At 46.5% G+C, this 19,100-nt stretch overlaps 2 protein-coding genes across 2 annotated transcripts; both read left to right on the top strand.

Moving 5' to 3' along the window:
- Positions 1 to 11,576: 11,576 nt before the first annotated feature.
- LOC118978173 (keratin-associated protein 4-2-like) lies at positions 11,577 to 12,092 on the top strand. The gene is made up of 2 exons (XM_037033507.1): positions 11,577 to 11,762; positions 11,868 to 12,092. Exons 1-2 carry the CDS (start codon positions 11,577 to 11,579, stop codon positions 12,090 to 12,092), a joined length of 411 nt encoding a protein of 136 aa, XP_036889402.1.
- Positions 12,093 to 18,256: 6,164 nt separating this feature from the next.
- Positions 18,257 to 18,679, top strand: LOC118978174 (keratin-associated protein 4-6-like). The gene has a single exon (XM_037033508.1). It carries the CDS (start codon positions 18,257 to 18,259, stop codon positions 18,677 to 18,679), a length of 423 nt encoding a protein of 140 aa, XP_036889403.1.
- Positions 18,680 to 19,100: the final 421 nt, after the last annotated feature.

Raw genomic sequence — 19,100 nt, 5'->3', positions numbered from 1 at the left:
TGTGAAAAGAAGATAGTATTTGGTTGTTTTAAGTTGTGTGTTCTTAATTACAAGTTGATCCAAACATCTTTTCTAATGTTCATTGGTTATTTGCACCCATTACCCTAAGAGGGAATAGAGAGTGTCACCCGCCACAAAGTATGCCTTTTAGGCATAAGGATTCCCTGAGGGTGATTATTTTAAAAAAACAGCAGAGCAGCAGAAGCCCTGAAAACTGAGAAGTTACCTTTTCGTAGGAGACATTTACATTTTTAAGGAAAATCTCTGTAGGGGTTTCTCCCTCCCTGAACCAGAGAAGGGTGCCTACTAGTGAATCTGAATAGAAAAGGGAACTCGGACCTGCATGACAACTGATCACTGAGGCTTTTCTGATAACGCCCCACGACTGGCCCCCCACGACCTTTGACTGGAGATGGTATTTAAGGTGCCGACGTGTGCCATTTGGGGGACTTAGTTTTCCCGAGTGCTTCCCATGTATACAGGAGGTGTACACGTTATTTAGCTTCTGTTTTTCTCCTGTTCATCCCTCTTTTATTACAGGAGCATGTCAGTCAGGAACCTAGAAGGGCAGAGGCGAAATTATTTTCCTCCCCGAAGCCCTCTCCAGAGCCCACCACCCGAGCACAACATGCCCCACTGAAGCCGGTTCCACAGGTGCCTCTGCCTCATTCTTTCAGTTGTCCAGTTGCTACGGCTCCACTGAAACTTCAGTCTCTCATTTTGGAAACCCGAGCCTCTAGCTCTGCACAGAACTGCTTCGGGAACTACAAAGATAGGGAAGGGAAGTCTAGACTCCTCCCCTGATCTTCTGAGTCAGACTGTTTGATGGTCTGTGTACTGAGAATCAGGCCTGGCACTGTGCCCCTGCCTGGGACTCCTGACTTCCACTTCCAGCTCACAGCGAACCCCTTCCCTCCCGGGAGGCACTGCTTTCTTGCCCACTGAGTAACTTACAGGTATATTTGCTTATGGAATGCTCTCTTGTACCAGTGACATGTACCACTGGGCAGCCCCAATCTACATTCCAGGGCAGGATCGAGATTCAAAAACTTTAAAAACCAACTGTTCCAAGTCACCAACTCATCAGACTAGACAACAGGCTTAGCCTTAGAGGAGGAGCCTGAAGCCCTCTCTCAGATTTTTGGCTTTAACGTTTCCTCTGGATCACAGGGACATGGCGGGGGTCTCGGGGAGCCCAGGGCAGTGGCTGTTTGCCAACAGAGCTTCAATACTCCAACCACCAGCCGAGCTTCACTAGTGCTACTGACCAAGCAGCACGCTGGTCTGTGATGCCCCAACCACTGGCCCCAGACACTGGAGGGGTTCAGAATGACTCACCCCAAGATCTGTCTGTATGGTATGCAGGTTATTTTGACCTAAAGGCAACCAAGATCCTCTGGGCTCATGGGGAGCTTAACAACCTAGAAGCATTTAAATGAGGGGCCTTGCCCATAGTAAGAGCTATTACCAAAAATAAGTTCTTATGACCCATCTGTAGGGTAGGAAAAACTTCTAGTTATTGAACAGTTGCACTTCTTACTGTTCTGCAAATGACCTTCCATCTTTCTAAAGCCACAAGCATCTCACCTCATCCTAAATTCAGGATGCCAAGGACACCTCATTATAACCTTTGGCCCCTCAATCTTTCATGTGTGTGGGGTTCCCAGACATAGATGTGTAATTAAATTTGGGTGTTTTCTCTTGTTAATCTATCTCATATAAACTTAGTTAGTAGATCAGGAGCGTCGAGGGAAATTTCTTCCTCCCCCGAGAGATCTCAAAAGAGTGTAGGAGCATAAAAGACATAATTTTTTTTCTGTTTACAAAAGGAGAACAAGTCATCAAAGAGAAACTAGAAGAAAAAAGTGTTCAGAAGACAATGAAAAGTTTCCATAAGCCTACCTATCAGAGATAATTACTACTGATATTTCTGGTAATTATGTCAATATTTTTCTATATACTTTCTTTTCACCCAATTGAGGTTATACTGCATATTCTATTGAGTGTATAAATATAAATATTTTCAGTAACATAAGCACGTTATCAATGCCGGTGTGATTTCTGCAGGGCTATATCCGTTCCAGGTCCATTTGTTCTACAAAATAAGGAAATCAGCCAATATTTTCAAGTCTAAGAAATGGGGCGAGAACACAGTCTGGGTGTCTTGGAGATTCTCCTGACCTGCTGACTGACTTTTGTGTGTGTGTGTGTGCTAACAATTGACCACGCTGATGGATTTTATCTTGTTTTCCATGTTAAGACTCATCCTTTGGCTCCGTGGCTAAATCTTTTCCCCATAAGTAATGCTCTGAAAATTGTGGGCCTGGGGAAGACCCACAGATGGGCACATGTGGACTATTTCATGTCAAGGTCCACATAACAACTGCCCTGTGGGAAGAACTGCAATATCTGTAGACCTAAGTGATGCCACCAGGAAGGAATGACAGGAGGTGACTCAGGAGGAAAGAGCAGATGGAGTGACAGTCAGTACACTCAGCATACAGTGCTTCACCAGCCTCTGACCCAAGATGAGGCACAGAAAGGGAGACGATCAAGGTGCAATGCATGAAGAGTCAGTGGGATCAATCCTAATCTATCAGGAAAAGGAAGCATTACCCATCCATTTGAAAAGGTTAACCAGGAAAACAAACTTAGCTAATTTGATAATCGCCTGCTAATGAGGACAAACAATGACAAGGACAGAGCACTGCATCTGATGACAGCACCCCACTAGCAGGGTATAAAAAGGGGACCTGGACAAGCAGACTCCCAAACCTTCCAAACCCACCTTCCTGAAAACTCACTCAGAACCTCCACTCTCAGACACCATGGTCAACTCCTGTTGTGGATCCGTCTGCTCTGACCAGGGCTGTGGCCAGGAGACCTGCTGCCGCCCCAGCTGCTGTCAGACCACCTGCTGTAGGACCACCTGCTGCCGCCCCAGCTGCTGTGGCTCCAGCTGCTGCAGGCCTACCTGTTGCATCTCTAGCTGCTGCCGCCCCACCTGCTGCCAGACTCCCTGCTGCCGCCCCTCCTGCTGTGGCTCCAGCTGCTGCAGACCCACCTGCTGCATCTCTAGCTGCTGCCGCCCCAGCTGCTGTCAGACCAGCTGCTGCCGCCCAGTCTGTTCTAGTGGTTCCTGCTGCTAATTGCCCTGACCTGTGCCCACCTGGTTTTCATCAACCTATCTTCTTAATGTCATCCAACTGAAATGAGTCATCAGGGGCCAATTGTAAAACCTCAGTTCCAACTGATTCTTCTACTGACTTTGGCCTCCAAATATACTGCCCCCCGACCACCACCATATTACTATCTGTCTCCTAAAAGAACACAAAGTTTGAATTTTCTCTTGAAATCTTTCAATCAACATAGCATCCCAACTGATATATTTCTTCCCTGCCAGATTTTCTCATATGAATCCAATCCCAAATCTTAAATAAATCTTAATTTTCCAGGCATACAAAAGCCTTGTGTCTGATTGTTATTCCTTCTTGACTCATCATCTTGAGCTGTCAATTGTTCCACTGTTCTCTGCAGAGAGAAGACTATAGTAGGCGATGTCAGGATTTCTAACTATACTCCCTCATCATCCTTATTTATAATAATAAGATGGTTTCTTATAGCAAGCTCCTGGAACTCTCTGCCGGAGCCCTTCCTCTGGGCGAAGGCACGAGCTCTGTGCCAGCTAAGGAGTTCAAGTCTGCAGGAGCTGCGCCCAACCAATGGGTGGGCAGGGTCCATACTCCCCCTTAAGTCGGGGCCGATCTCTAATGGGCCTCAGTGGGATGAACCCCAGCTGCCTCCAGGAGCAATTTCCTCATGACATCATTCTATATTGACTTCCATTCATTCCTTGGGCCACTTCCCACACGCCCTGCAGTGCTTCTTAGTATTCTCTCCCTAATAAACTATTTGATTTGAATCCCCTGTTTGGGGGTCTGCTCCCGAGGGCACTCCATCTAAGACACTGGTGTTCTAAACCTCATTACCAGTGTCCCCAAAACATTTTTCACGTATTATGAACGGTTGCCATGCGGTCACGGTCCAGCCTCGAATTACTGTCAATTGAAACACTATGCCTTTCAACATTTGCTCTTTCTTCTTGCCATATTTTCCACAACTATTTTTAGATGCGTGGTCTTCACTTGTTTGTCTCAATCCATCATGTCGGAGAGGCAGGGCACACCCACAGGTAACACGGCTCACCACGTTAGCACCTCTCACCCTAAAGGGGCTGTGTTTATGGGGGACCCCCCAACCTGTCTGTCTTAGGTTGGGTTTATTAAAAGCAGAGCTGGACACAAGGGTTCTTGCCCAGGTAATGGGCCAGGAAGTGCTCTCGGGAGACACCAGTAAGAAAGGGAGGGGAGCAGGATGGGAGAGGGAGAGAAGAGAAGCCAAGCTATGGCTGCCTTGAAATTTTGAGATCATCTCACCCCACGGATTAGTGGCATAAACAGTACCACAGACCACCACCCCACCTCCCCCCAGAGGCAAGGCGGTTGGGGCTTTGTATTCCTACATCAGTTCTCACTAGCTCTGGCCCACCCTGATGGGGAGAAGGAGTGAGGGCCACGCTGTGAGGGGCGGGGGCTCCTTTCGGTGAAAACAGTGACCTGGAGAGCACGCGGGTTGACCAGTGTTAGCCACACTCACACTAGTCCACACTCACACTAGCTTGGGGATGTGGTGCTTTATGGCAAAAGGGATCTGGATGGGGTGTAATATAGTCTCCCCCAAACGCTGTTCAGGTCCGTGCATCTTTCCACTAAGCTCGGTCCAATTGGTCAGTCCCCATTTCTTTAGAAAATTATAAGGGGAGAGTTTGTGGGCAGCATCCCTGAGGTTCTAGTGGGCCCATCGGATGGAGGGACCAAATCCTTGTCCCTGAGAATTCTGAGGCCTTGGTTACCATGTCCTCATCCGCTGCAGCTGTTAAACTTGCCCCAAACCAGTTAAAACTGCAAATAGAAATATTAAGAATGCCCTCGGGTGACCACCTAAATGCTCAACATATTCCGCCGAGACCCCATTGCCCCTTCCTTTGCCCTGCTGATACCCCCGTGCTAGCAGCTCGAAGGAATTAGGCGGCAGACACAGCTTCAGTTCCCATCAGACCTTGACTCTGTCTCTTCAGAGGTAGCTCTCTGCGGTTAGAGCTAAGACATCTAGATGCACAGAGCCTGCAGTTATGGGGGACGAAGGCCCAGATTCCCCGCAGTGGATCACAGTGGGGAAGGTGAGTATGAGCAGGGCCACTCCTCCCTCAACCCTGGGCTTCTGGATTAATGTATTGCACCAAGGGACCAGGTTGGCATTTGGGGTATTTGTCATTGTAAATTCAGAGCTTGTCTCCAGCTGCATCCAAAGATAGGGATGTCCCAGTCTTTCCTGGGGACATGGCCATACATTCCTTTGGGCAAGGACCAGAGAGATAACTACGTTATACACTTCGGTGGTCCCTTGTCTTGGAGGACTGGCCTGTGTTGGTGGGTCCACGGTTTGGGGGTGCGAGAGCTGGCCCAGCTCTGGAACCTGGGTGAGGGGTCATGATTTTTCACTGGGATCACTGACCTCAGCCTTTTGCTCATTTATTAAATGCTTTTAAACACACACACACACACACACACACACACCCCGTGCTCCCCTACAAAACCGGAATTTATTTATTAAAAAATTGTGTATTTGTTCGTACATGTTTAAACTTCAGTCACCTCAAAAGTACTCTCCATTCGATGCAATACACCTACTGAGACCTTTTTTTCACTGTTCAAAACAGTTTTTGAACTCGTAGAGCTTGATGCTTTTTAGTGCTTCTGCCATTTTTTTGTTTCACCTCTTCCATATCAGTAAAACATTTATTTCCCTTTGAGGACTTTTTTCATCTAGAAACAAAGAAAAGTCCCTTAGGGTGAGATCTGGTGAATAGGGAGGGTGGGGAATGGGGGTCAGGCTGTTTCTGGCCAAAAAAATGCTGAACACTGAGCATGGTGTGGATGGGTATGCTCGTAAATCACCCATCTTGACATGGGCAAAAAAAATTTACTGAAGCTGAATGCAGCCTCTCACAACAACACCAGCTGGTGCACCGATACAGATGGGTTCCTAGAACACTGGTCTAGTGGGGGAAGCCTGTATTACAAGGGGCCTGCCCTCTAGAAGATAATTCTGGTTTTGGGGGGGATCCCCCCTTGCGTAGAAAGCTGTATCCTCATTAGCTGTGCATACCCTTTTCTGAGGGACACCAAGCTCTTGTCCACCCTGATAGATCACTGTGGCTCACACAGCCCTCTGCCCTGGTCATCATTCCAAAGCTGCTACTCATCGGATGTGTGATTTGGGGACAGTGTCATCCCTACTACTTCTATGGAGCAAAGTTCTGTGACAATATTCCTGTCCCATGTGCCGACCTTAAAAAGTCACTGCTGAATTTCTCAGTATCCTGTGACTTCCCTACCTGTTCATGCCTTGTTACGTGAGTACACAGTGGACCCCTGAGCTGCCCTAGGGGATACAGCGAGTTGGGTTTTCTGACCTTAGGACTTTATCTCTTCTACCGTCTCCACTTCTCTGCACCTTTTGACCTTTTCCTTCTCACCCGTGTGTGGGGTGGCATAAGATAAAATGAAGTGGTCACAAATAGTAAAAGGTGATGAAGGTGAATGGTATGCAAGTATAAGCATATTCCCTTTAAACAATTAACCTTATTTCGCATTTTACGTTGAAATAACTCTAGGTGCACAGAAAGTTGTAAAAGAATTCAGCAACACCCTGCACACCCTTCACTCAGTTTCCCGCACTGGTCACATCTTATTCATGGTACATGTCAAAACTCAGAGATTTACCTCAGTACGAACCACAGATCTTGTTCAGAATTTACCAGTTTTACATGCGTGGGTGTATGTGTGCCTGTATGTGTGTGCAGTTCTATGCAATAAAATCACGTGTCCTGGATAGATTTGAGTAACCACCATCGCAATTAAGATACAGAACTGTCCTTCCCCATGGGGCTTCTCTGGCACCACAGACACTCCTGCCTGCTCATCCCCCGGAACCCTGGGCCACCACTCTGCTCTCCATCTCTACAGCTGTAATTCCAGCATGTTCTACAAATGGAAAATCACAGCACACAGCCTTTGGTGACTGGCTTTTTATACTCGGCACCGCCTCCCAGAGATCACGTGAGCTGTTCGGTGTACCAACAGCTGTCCTGTGTGATAGGCATACAGAGTTTGGTTTGTTCTACTATTTCACCTGCAAAGGACACCTTAACTGTTTCGAGCTCAAATTTATTTATTTGGTCTTTCATTCACTCATTCATTCATTTCCGTGGGAAAGTTTTTTGAGGTTTCCTGCTTGCAGGCAAACACTGTCACTTTTCAGTTGCAAGACATACTGTCTAATTTGAATACTGTTGGATTTAGGAAATGTGTATTTGTTTTATTCATCTCCTGTTCCTTGTGGCTTTTGAAAGGTTTCATTACAAACCCATTTGTTTTCTTCTGGGACTAAAGCATTCTGATAGTTTAGTCTTTCTTGCAAGAGAACCACGTTCCTTCTGAGAATAAAATACCACTCTTTTTTAAAATAATTATCAGTTTATGTCTTAGTTAATTTCTGAAAGGGAGACAGGCTTGCCGTGGGTAAATATTTGCTGGAAGTATAGACATACAGGTTGTATATATCCCTGTAGCCTACTTAGTTATGTTCTACATTTAGGAAACATGATACATTTAGCATTGACCTGGAAATACAGCTGTAGAGAAAAAGAATAGAACTTCCCCAAAGTTCTACAGCACTTTCCTAAGTCATAACCTGTCTCGGCAGAATTCCCTTTTCGGCATGCATGGCTGGGCATTTTGCTTTGGATTCTTTCTGCTTTGGGTGATCCCAAAGGAAAATTTATGATGAAAATGAATACTTTCAAAAATTGTGATTTTGCATGACTAATCCTGAGGACCACCATCAATTCTAAAATAAAATCATGAACACAGATAGGAGTAAAAGAAAAAAAATAGTCAAGTAAAGGGGACTCCATACATAGTCATAAATTTATGGATTTGTAGGACTGAGAATCACCTCTGAGACCCTCCCAGCCAGGGACAGTCACCCAGTGAAGCGTGTCCCCAAGTAGACTCCAAAACAGACCTTCTAGAGTATAGGGATGAAGGAGACTAAAATTTCAGTTTAAAATCACTATAGAAAGAAAGACCTTTGTAAAAATTAAAGCTGGTTCACTTCTGGCTAAAGAAAGGAGAGCGCTAATAATGCATTCACTAAACCAAAACCGATTCCATCTGGGTGAAAAACTCAGTATAAAATGAAACTGATTATGTACTACAAGAAACCACAAGCCATTTAGAAACGTGGTTTTAAGCCAATCCTAAGAAACAGGCACTATGAAAAACATACATAGTAAACGAATATAAATAAACACGGTCCCTACTGAGTTATCAGCAGGGCTCCATCATTGGGGCTCCTTGGGAGTGCCCTTTCCCCCGAGGAAAAGGTCTAATGGAACTCTCAGAGTGTTTTCAGACCCCATAGTGAGGCTCTCACAATGTTGTTCTCTCAACCTCCATAATGAGGTTTTCAGATTTCTCCTGAAATCTGCTTTTCTTCCCTCATCTTCCTGTGACACAAGAAGAGGCTCAGGACATTTCTGATGAAACGCTGTCCCCGGGCTCATCAGAGCTATGACAAGGCAGCCACACCTCCCCGCGGGGGCCAATCAGGAGCCTGAGCTGTTATCTTGTTTGTGTCTCCAAAAATTCAAGCCAGGGCAGAAGTGAAAATTGGCCCCAACCGCCCCCCCCCCACCCCCACCCCCCCGCCCAGGACTACAGTTTATTAGACTTACAAGTCATTTAAGGTACAAAGGAACCCTCACCCATTTTACTCAGTCTCCTCTGTCTGGGTTTTGATTCCTCTTCTGTGACACCAGCTTGTCATTAAATCCCTCCACTGACTGCCTATGTAGCTGCCGTTCCATAAACCACATTCCCCATGGTGACTCAGATTAGATCCTATGAGACACCCACTTACCCACTATTAGCCCATTACAGTAATTTAGGGCAAGCCAACCTCTCACATACAGCAAATCATCTGACCAACTGACTAGTGTTTCTAAACACTGACTAGTGTTTCTAAAACAAGGGGTGCTGACAGATCCCCGGTTGGCTCCTTTACACATTTTCCCCCCAGGGAGTCAAGGAAAGTCAGGGAGAGAGGGACACTCCCTTAAAATCTGTTTTTGTAGCCTGTTCTGCCAACGGGCATCACTTTCAACTTTAGGATGGTTCCCGGGAGCCATTCCTGTCCTGGACTGGTTATCCTGAGAACAGGGCCAAGGGCATCTCAGCTTGGTTGAGCGTCTTCTCATAACATGTGGAAAGGAGAAATAAAATGTGCGAGTCTTGTCATCAAAATATTTGGAGGCCATAAAGTTAGGGGAGACTGAATCGAGATTCGAAAAGCTCTAGACGCCCTTGCACAAGACACCAGATCTCGCAGAATGAACTGTCAGAGCCTCCCTAAACCTAGGTGGGTAGGTATCCATGTGCATGGCGCGTGAGTCTGGGGAGCTGTGAATGTATTTAAATTACGTGGGAGGATTGATCTGAGCCACCCACATACCCCGATGCTGTATTTCCTCTCAGCACCTCCTCCCCAGGCACACCATCGTTAATGGGGACCAGGTTTCTCCGGGTGTCAGGGGAAAAGAGGAGGCTGAGAACTACTGGTCTGGGTCTGTCCACTGCACGTCTAGGAGAAAGGCTGAAGCTGTTTGCAATGAAAAAGACATAGATGTTTGCACGATATTAACTCCAGTGCAAGTCACACTTGCTGCCAATCAATACTGCCATTGAACTGTAAATGCCAACACTGGTACCTCAACAAAAGGGTATGTTATTCAGCCTTAAGTAAATCCCCCCATGTGCAACAACATAAACGGATCTGGAAGACACTATGCTAAGCGGAATCAGTCACAGAAGCACAAAGGCTGCATGATTCCACTCGCTGAGATATTTCAAGTGCAGTCACACCTCGGGACTTGTCGGCTTCAGAACTCGTCCAACCCTGTCTTCCCTCGTCACATTTTGACGAGAAATAACTGTCTCAGCACTTGGCGCTTGCTTGGGACGCGTTGCATGTGCGGGGACTTGTATGAGTCACGACACTGCTCCCCCAAGAGAAAATGCCTCATCGTAGGCACTCATTGTCTGGGCAGTCCTCCNCCCCATGTGCAACAACATAAACGGATCTGGAAGACACTATGCTAAGCGGAATCAGTCACAGAAGCACAAAGGCTGCATGATTCCACTCGCTGAGATATTTCAAGTGCAGTCACACCTCGGGACTTGTCGGCTTCAGAACTCGTCCAACCCTGTCCTCCCTCGTCACATTTTGACGAGAAATAACTGTCTCAGCACTCGGCGCTTGCTCGGGACGCGTTGCATGTGCGGGGACTTGTATGAGTCACGACACTGCTCCCCCAAGGGAAAATGCCTCATCGTAGGCGCTCATTATCTGGGCAGTCCTCCTGAGTTCCAGATTGAATTAGTACCAAGGTACCACTGGTAGTCAAGGCACAGAGGCAGAGAATAAAATGGTGGTTTGAGGAACCGAGGGAAGTGGGAAATGGACAGTGGTCATTCAGTGGGTACAAAGCTAAAGATACACATGATGAATACATTTTAGGAATCTGCTCTACAACCCTGTGCCTGTAGCTTTAGCAATGACAGTATGATGCAACTTAAACACTTGTTACGAGAGGAGACCTCATGCTAAGACTTGTCAACACACACACAAAACGCAGGCCACACAAGAACTCTGTAGTGGTGACGAGTAGGTTAATGCCTTAATTATGGAAACAGTAATGCAGTGCGTGCATACGTCCAAACTCATCAAAACAGATACAGCAGGCATGGGTAAGTTTTTGTAGATTGAGTGTACCTCCATAAAGCTGAGGGAAAAGAAGAAACACTTTTACTCCCCAGGATAAGTTATTTGTTTCCCACCTGAAAGTCTAGAAAATGGGTCGTGATGCGTAACAGGGAGAGGAAAGTCCTAAGAGCCTTATTCTCATGCCAGTGATGCCCGGTTTCACATTCAAAACTTCCCCGCCCACCTGACCCACAACGAATGAGCCATCACACTAAAATGCAGCTTATTAGAATATTTATCACCCCAGGGGAGACGTGCTGTGCTGTGCGATGCCAGACTGACACACACACTTTCTAGAGACATAAACACATGACAGCTCTCTTTGAGGAAGCTGAAGCAAGAGAGACAAGTAAAAGGTGATTCCGGACGGGTTAGGTGATACATCCTAACCCGTCAGGAAAAGGAAACAATGTTTTCTACCCATCTTGAAAAGGTCAACCAGGAAAACAAACTTAGCTAATTTGATAATTGCCTGTTAATGAGGACAAACAATGACAAGGACAGAGCACTGCATCTGATGACAGCAGCCCACTAGCAGGGTATAAAAAGGGGACCTGGACAAGCAGACTCCCAAACCTTCCAAACCCACCTTCCTGAAAACTCACTCAGAACCTCCACTCTCAGACACCATGGTCAACTCCTGTTGTGGATCCGTCTGCTCTGACCAGGGCTGTGGCCAGGAGACCTGCTGCCGCCCCAGCTGCTGCCAGACCACCTGCTGTAGGACCACCTGCTGCCGCCCCAGCTGCTGTGGCTCCAGCTGTTGCAGGCCTACCTGTTGCATCTCTAGCTGCTGCCGCCCCACCTGCTGCCAGACTCCCTGCTGCCGCCCCACCTGCTGCATTTCCACTTGCTCCCGCCCCTCTTGCTGTGGTTCCAGCTGCTGTGGCTCCAGCTGCTGCAGGCCTACCTGTGGCATTTCTAGCTGCTGCCGCCCCACCTGCTGCCAGACTCCCTGCTGCCGCCCCACCTGCTGCATTTCCACTTGCTCCCGCCCCTCTTGCTGTGGTTCCAGCTGCTGTGGCTCCAGCTGCTGCAGGCCCACCTGTGGCATCTCCAGTTGCTGCCGCCCCACCTGCTGCCAGACCACCTGCTGCCAGACTACCTGTTGCCGCCCAGTCTGTTCTAGTGGTTCCTGCTGCTAATTGCCCTGGCCTGTGCCCACCTGGTTTTTGTCAACCTGTCTTCTTAATGTCATCCACCTGAAATGAGTCATGAGCGGCCAATTGTAAAACCTCAGGTCCGACTGATTCATAAACTGATTTTGGCTTCTAAATATACTGCCACCCCTACCATGTTATGATCTCTCTTCTACGTGAAAGGAAAGTTTGAATTTTCTCTGAAAATCTTCAACCAATATGTTATCCCAATTGACATATTTCTTCCCTGTCAAATTTTGGCATAGGAGATGTTCCTAAATCTTAAATAAATCTTCATTTTTCCAGGCATGCAAATACAAGAGCATTGTGTCTCGTTTTTCCTTCTGGAATCCTCATGCTTATCTGCCGTTTGAGTCTCAGATCACCATCATTCTGCTGTTCTCTGCAGAGGGCAGAGGTTAGCAGGAGGTTTCAGGATTTCTAACTCTATTCCCACATCACCCTCATGTTCTTCCAGAGAGAGGGTTTCTCACAGCAGGCACCTCCCCCTCTGCCTGGGGACCGTCTCTGGATCAAGGAGCAGACTCTAGGCAGGCCGCAGTCAGAGGTAACATCTCTAGGAGCACCCTCCCAATCAGTGGGGGGGGAAGTTTTGGTCAATGCTGCAGCTTCCTTTCCTCCGGGGGCAGTATATGCTGTTCCAGTTGCTGGAGGTCCGCAGTGGGATTGAAACCCAGCTGCGTGTAGGAATAACATGCTCATTAAGTCACTTACACTGTGGATGGAGAGTCCGGACACAGCTCAGCAGGCATCTCTGTTTCATCATCTTTTTACACCGCTGGACTCGAGGGGTTAGCTGGCATTGGCATCTCATCCAAAGTCCTGACTGAGGGAGACTCCAATTCCAAGTTCACTCATGTGGTAGTTGACAGGATTTAGTTCCTTGAGGGCCTTTACAGCCACAGCCTCAGTTCTTTGCTGCTGTCAAATGGAGACTATTCTCTGTGCTTTGCCACACACGTGTGCATCTCTGCCACACAGCTGTGTACCTCATCAAAGCTAGTGAGGGAGAGAGAAAGCTGACGAACAAGAAGCAAGTCACCGTCTCTCGTAACTTAATCACGTGATGTTACTAGAAGCAAATTACTCACAGGGAGGGAAATACATAACACTGTGGACCCCAGGAGGCAGAAATCGCTGGGCCATCTAGAGGCGGCCTGCCACACCTCTACACACTACTGAGTGAAAGAATAAACACGCACGATGCCTAGATTAAGATTCCAGTTCCATAAAATTCAAAGCCCTGTAAACTAAACTGTATTGTTTAGGATGCATACCTAGGTGATAAAACTATAAAACCAGTCCGTGGAAAGGTCACTTTAAAAATCAGGACAGTGATTATCTATAGGGCGGAAGGAGAGAGATGTGGTCAAGAGAAGATACATCCAGGGCCCTGGTGGAGAGAGCGGTGCCCTGTTTCTTGACTTGGGTGTTGGGGTGCGTAGATGTTTGCTTCATAATTATTTATACATTGTGCATGCGTATTTTATACACTTTTCAGTATACAGTAGTTCCTTCTCAAATCCCAGGTTTTGCTCTTGGTAGTTTTAGTTCCTCACAATCAGCCATGGTCTAAAAATAGTAAATGGAAAATTCCAGACCACAATTTGTAAGTTCTAAATTGCCCACTGCTCTGAGTAGCAGGATGAAACTTGGTGCTGTCCTATTCCATCCTACCTGGGTGGTGAGTCATCCCTTCGTCCAGCTTGTCCCACTCTGCCCACCTCCCACCCGTGAGTCACATCATAGCTGCCTCGGTTGTCAGATCCACTGTCTTGCTATCACAGTGCTTGTGTTCAAGTCACCAGTATTTACTTAAGGAGGGCCCCAAAGTTCAAGGGCAGTGATGCTGGCAATTCTGATACACCCGAGAGAAGCCAGAAAGAGCTTCCTCTCTGTGAAAGTTCTTAATAAGGAGAGAAAAAAATTGAATGCTGAAGCGGCTAAGATCTACAGTAAGAGTGGATCATCCGTCTATAAATTATGGTAAAGAAACAAGAAATTTGTGTTAGTTTGCCAAGGGACACCATTCTTACAACTTTTACTACGGTATAGTCTCTCTTTTTTTAAAGATTTTATTTATTTATCTTTAGAAGGGAAGGGAAGGAGAGAAGGAGAGAAATATCAATGTATGGTTGCCTCTCGTGAGTCCCCTGCTGGGAACTGGCTTGCAACCCAGGCATGTGCCCTGACTGGGAATCGAACCGCGATCGTGTGGTTCGCAGGCCTGCACTCAATCCACTGAGCTACACCAGCCAGGGTTCTACGGTATAGTCTTATCATTGTTCTATTTTATTATTAGTTATGTGTATTTATCTCTTCCTCTGCCAAATTATAAATTAAACTTTATCAAAGCTATGTATGTTTAGGGGAAAAGTAGTATACATAGGGTTCCTTAACACCCACAGTTTCTTAGAATGAACTGAAATGCTTACTCTATCTAATATTTTAAAAGGAAGATTAAATTAAGCAGTATATGGGCATTTATATCCTTTAAATAAATTGCTCGAGTTACACATACACTAGTTAATAGGAAATTATCACTAAGTCGCTATAACTCAGTGCATTGCTAGTATGACATAGGCCAAACCTGATAATAAAAGCCATTTTTCCTGCCATTCCTTAAACCACGTGTTAATGCGCCGTGTCTGGTTTCCCCGGGAGACGCAAGCGGGGCCCTCAGCAGCGACGGCAAACATCGGTCGGGTCCACTTCATTGGTACTTCCTGCTGTTCGCCTAACTAGGGTGCTTTATCGTCGAGTTCCAAAAAAGACAACAGAGAAACTGGTTTAAAAAGAAAAAAGTATAGAAACACAAAGTACTACATTCCATCCACTCTGTGCAGTAAAGAGGTACAATTTAGATAGACCATATGGACTTAGCGTGTGTGGTCCTGATGTTAGTTATCAATTCTACTTCGCCAGACTACGGGAAAAAGGTTTTAGCAGGGCGTGCGCAGAGTGAGGTTTCTCCCGAGTTTGGTTTTGATTTTTTCAGAACATCCAGTGTGCTGTGCTTCGGAATTTCCCGTTGCGGTCCACCCCCCTAGCGTCGCCTCCTCACTAGAATGATCTAAAAGAGAAGAGATTACCCATGTTTCTGTGTGAAATGGCTCAAAGTTCAGTGTTTCAAGTTCAGGGTCATTTTTCTGCCATTTTAGATGTTACCAATTATATTTTAATACTTTACTTACATTTGTTCCTAATTTAATATTATGCAAATACATGTAATACAGAGAGTTGAAGGAGGTGGGTCTCCAACTGGACTGCTCGTTAGGATTACCTGAGGAGTTCAAACATTCTGACACCCAGGCCATCCACCAGACCAATTAAGTCAGGGTATTTGGGGGCAAGAGCCGGGCACCAATATTTTTATCGCTCCCCCGTGATCCCGACATGCAGCCGACTCTGTGAGCCGCTGGGCGAGGGGCTGTATCATTCTCTGAGTGCTTCTCTGTGATGAGAATATACTTCTGCTTCAGCAGCTGTTGTGGAAAGATTTCCTCAATCTCCCTGAATTTATATAGAAAACTCTCCCCTTGTTACCAAACCCTTCTTCTATTAGAAGAAGGTTGTTTCTGTCTCGGCATCTCATGGACAGCAAATCAAGTGAGAAATCTCTCCCCCTTGGGACACCCTGTTGCCTCGCAATATAATTGTTTAAATGTCTCATATTCTCTAGCTCTGCAAACGTGTCAAGTAAAAACATGTAAGTCTTTGCCGAGCAAGTTGTTGTAATAAAAATATTGCCAGGGGCTTGGTTTTAAATGCTCTTAATTGAGACATGTAAGAATGTCGTCAGAGGGCAACCAGCGTGTCTCTGTTGGCCCGGGACTTTCCCTATTTTAACATTGAGAGTCCTGAGTTCTGAGGACCCCTTCAGTCCCAAGCAAACGAGGCCATTGGTCTCCCTGCCATGAAACCGACTGGTAACAGTTAAAATGAACTCTTGGCACTTTACTGGGACAGTTCTGAACGCGCTCATGATTCATGCATCGCCATTACTGATTCTCAGAAACATACGCCAAGCAAGAGGTGCCAGACAGAGAAGAAATTATACTGCACCTTCTGTGTGAAGCTCTGGACTAAAACTAGTCTACAGTGAAAAATATGGAGAGAGTCTTCCCAATAAACTTTAAATTCCCTAGGACGAAACCCTAAATCACATTCGTCACCCCAATGACTGGCATGTGGTGTCTGCCCGAGTGTCCTCTTCAGGAATATGCTTTGTGAAGAGGCAGGAACTTGGCACGGGCACTTCGTCCGAGTGTGAACGAGCTGGGTAAGTGTGGCCCTTGGGTCTTCAGCAGGACCCTCATCCGGGTACTTGTTAAGAGCAGCAGGACCTCCAGCATCACCCTGCAAACCAGAAACTCTGGGAGTGTGTTACGTAAATTGCTCTATGCAGCAAAGCTTTCGTTTAGAATGGAAGGGCAGATAAAGTGCTTCTCAGATAAGGTCAAATTCAAGGAGTTCATCATCACCAAGCCCTTATTCTATGAAATGTTAAAGGGACTTATCTAAGAAAAAGAAGATGAAAAATAGGAACAGTGAAAGGACAGCAAACTCACAGTTATTAACAACCACACCTAAAACAAAAGTAAACTAAGAGGACAGCTAGATCAGGAGCGGAACCATAGAAATAAAGATTACATGGAGGGTTAGCAACAGGAGTGGGAGGAGGAGAAAGGGGGAGAAGGTACAGAGAATAAGTAGCATAGACAGTAGGTAGAAAATAGACAGGGAGAGGGTAAGAATAGTAGGGGAAATATAGAATCTAAAGAACTTGTGACACATGGACATAAACTAAAGGGGGGAATGGTGGGGGAGGGGTGTGCAGGGTGGAGGGGAATGAAGGGGGGGAATGGGACAACTGTAATGGCATAATCAATAAAATACATTTTTTAAAAAAAGAAACTCCGGGCCCTGGCTGGTGTAGCTCAGCGGATTGAGCATGGACCTGTGAAGCAAGGGGTTGCCGGTTCGGTTCCCAGTCAGGGCACATGCTTGGGTTGCAGGCCAGGTCCCCAATGGGGGACACATGAGAGGCAATCGCACATTGATGTTTTTCTCCCACTCTTTCTCCTTCCCTTCCCCTCTCTCTAAAAATAAATAAATAAAATATTTTTTTAAAAAAGAAGAAACTCTGGGAGCAGTCCCACTATTTTTAATAAGCCCTCCAGGCAATTCTGATGTGCACTCTGGTTGGATTATCACTAAATAAGTAGAAATAGTAATTAAATAAGGTTGAATTGAGTAAAATCCATTCACACTTCAAATTAATAATAAAAAAAACAAAACCTTGTGCTGTAGATTTCCTAGCTCTGGACATAAGTTCTGAGAAGAGGCATGCTCTGATTATTCAACATTTTATTGTTTTGCTCCATTAAAAATATGTTTAATTAAGGAGGAGATAAAGAATAGAAAGTGAGGCTATGTCTTCCAAAATCTAAGAGACCAGATAGAGAGATATAATGCAAAGTACATGGTAGCCGTGGAACAACTTAGTTAACTGCGGGATATTGTGGTAACAGGAACCGCATAGACAAATTGCCTGCCAGGTTTCAGGACACAGAACGTTATCTCGAGTTTGCAATTCTAAGGAAACCTGTTCAGGCGGTGCAGAAGTCACCAACACCACACACACACATATAGAGGTCCCCTTCCTCACCGCTTAAAAATGACCCCCGAGGGTCATTCTTCTCTTACCCCAGGCTATGCAGACAGGATTTCCTCCGCATTAGTCACCAGAAGAAATGAGCAACCAGAAAGGCATCTGCCCAAATTACATCTGATAGGGGACACCAAGGCGGGGAGCATAAAATGTAACCCCCAACGCCCCATGAGGAAGATAGGGAGAGCGTGGTCTGGAAGATGCTAGCAGGTACGAGTCAGAGGAAAGCAAAGCAGATAGACTCGATCATATCTGGAAGAGACAATACTGTTACCAGCAAGTTTAAACCACTAAATAGATAAACATGGTTGTGTGACCTGATAATTACTTAATATGAGGTAAACAAAAACAAGGAAATGTGTGGACAACTCACCCCACTGGGGCAGTATTTAAGAGGCCCTAGGACGAGGAGATTCCCAAACTCAAGAACCTCACTCTCCTGGAAACTCACCCAGAACCTCCACTCTCAGACACCATGGTCAGCTCCTGTTGTGGCTCCGTCTGCTCTGGCCAGGGCTGCGGCCTGGGCTGCTGCCGCCCCAGCTGCTGTGTGTCCAGCTGCTGCCGCCCCAGCTGCTGCATTTCTAGCTGCTGCCGCCCCTGCTGCTGCCGCCCTTGCTGCTGCCGCCCCTCCTGCTGCATTTCTAGCTGCTGCCGCCCCTCTTGCTGTGGCTCCAGCTGCTGTGGCTCCAGCTGCTGCCGCCCCTCCTGCTGCATTTCTAGCTGCTGCCGCCCCTCTTGCTGTGGCTCCAGCTGCTGCTGCCGCCCCTGCTGCTGCCCCTCCTGCTGTCTCCGCCCAGCCTGTGGCCAGGTTTCCTGCCACACCAACTGCTACCGCCCCACCTGTGTGATCTCCACCTGCCCCCGCCCCATGTGCTGCGCCATCCCTGACTGCTGAGTCTTAGCCTATAATCTTTGTCACAATTTGGCTGTCCTCAGAAGTTGTATAACGTGTGTTGGAGCCAGCCAGTGACTGGGGAATGAACTACTAGCTGCCGACTCTTCTTCTGATTCGGCATTCAGAGTTGGTGTTCAGTATTAGGAAATGGGAAATGAAAACACACTTGTCAAATGATTTCAACCCAGGCTCAGATCCACCTGTTTTAAGACCAACAATATCTCATCCTGAATGTGATGATCTTGTATAACATTGTTTCCATATGTTCTTAATAAACAGCTATTCTCCCTGATATTGAACTCTCCTGGTTTGTTAAAGATTTGGGGTGTGTGTGTGTGTGTGTGTGTGTGTGTGTGCAGGTGTGTATCTACCTATCACTTCTCACCAAGAAATGTTGCACCAAATGCAGGACAGCAAGGTC

The sequence above is a fragment of the Sturnira hondurensis genome, unplaced genomic scaffold (genome assembly GCF_014824575.4).
Source record: "Sturnira hondurensis isolate 20B ecotype Veracruz unplaced genomic scaffold, ASM1482457v3 Scaffold0021632, whole genome shotgun sequence".
Classification (NCBI taxonomy): Eukaryota; Metazoa; Chordata; class Mammalia; order Chiroptera; family Phyllostomidae; genus Sturnira; species Sturnira hondurensis.
Note: the sequence above shows the minus strand (reverse complement) of the source record. Positions and strands in the feature narration are given on the sequence as shown.

Coding starts and splice junctions, on each gene's coding strand:
- LOC118978173 (XM_037033507.1), top strand. CDS start 11,577: ATGGTCAACTCCTGTTGTGGATCCGTCTGCTCTGACCAGGGCTGTGGC. Junction 11,763..11,867: donor GCCGCCCCACCTGCTGCCAG/ACTCCCTGCTGC, acceptor ACCTGTGGCATT/TCTAGCTGCTGCCGCCCCAC.
- LOC118978174 (XM_037033508.1), top strand. CDS start 18,257: ATGGTCAGCTCCTGTTGTGGCTCCGTCTGCTCTGGCCAGGGCTGCGGC.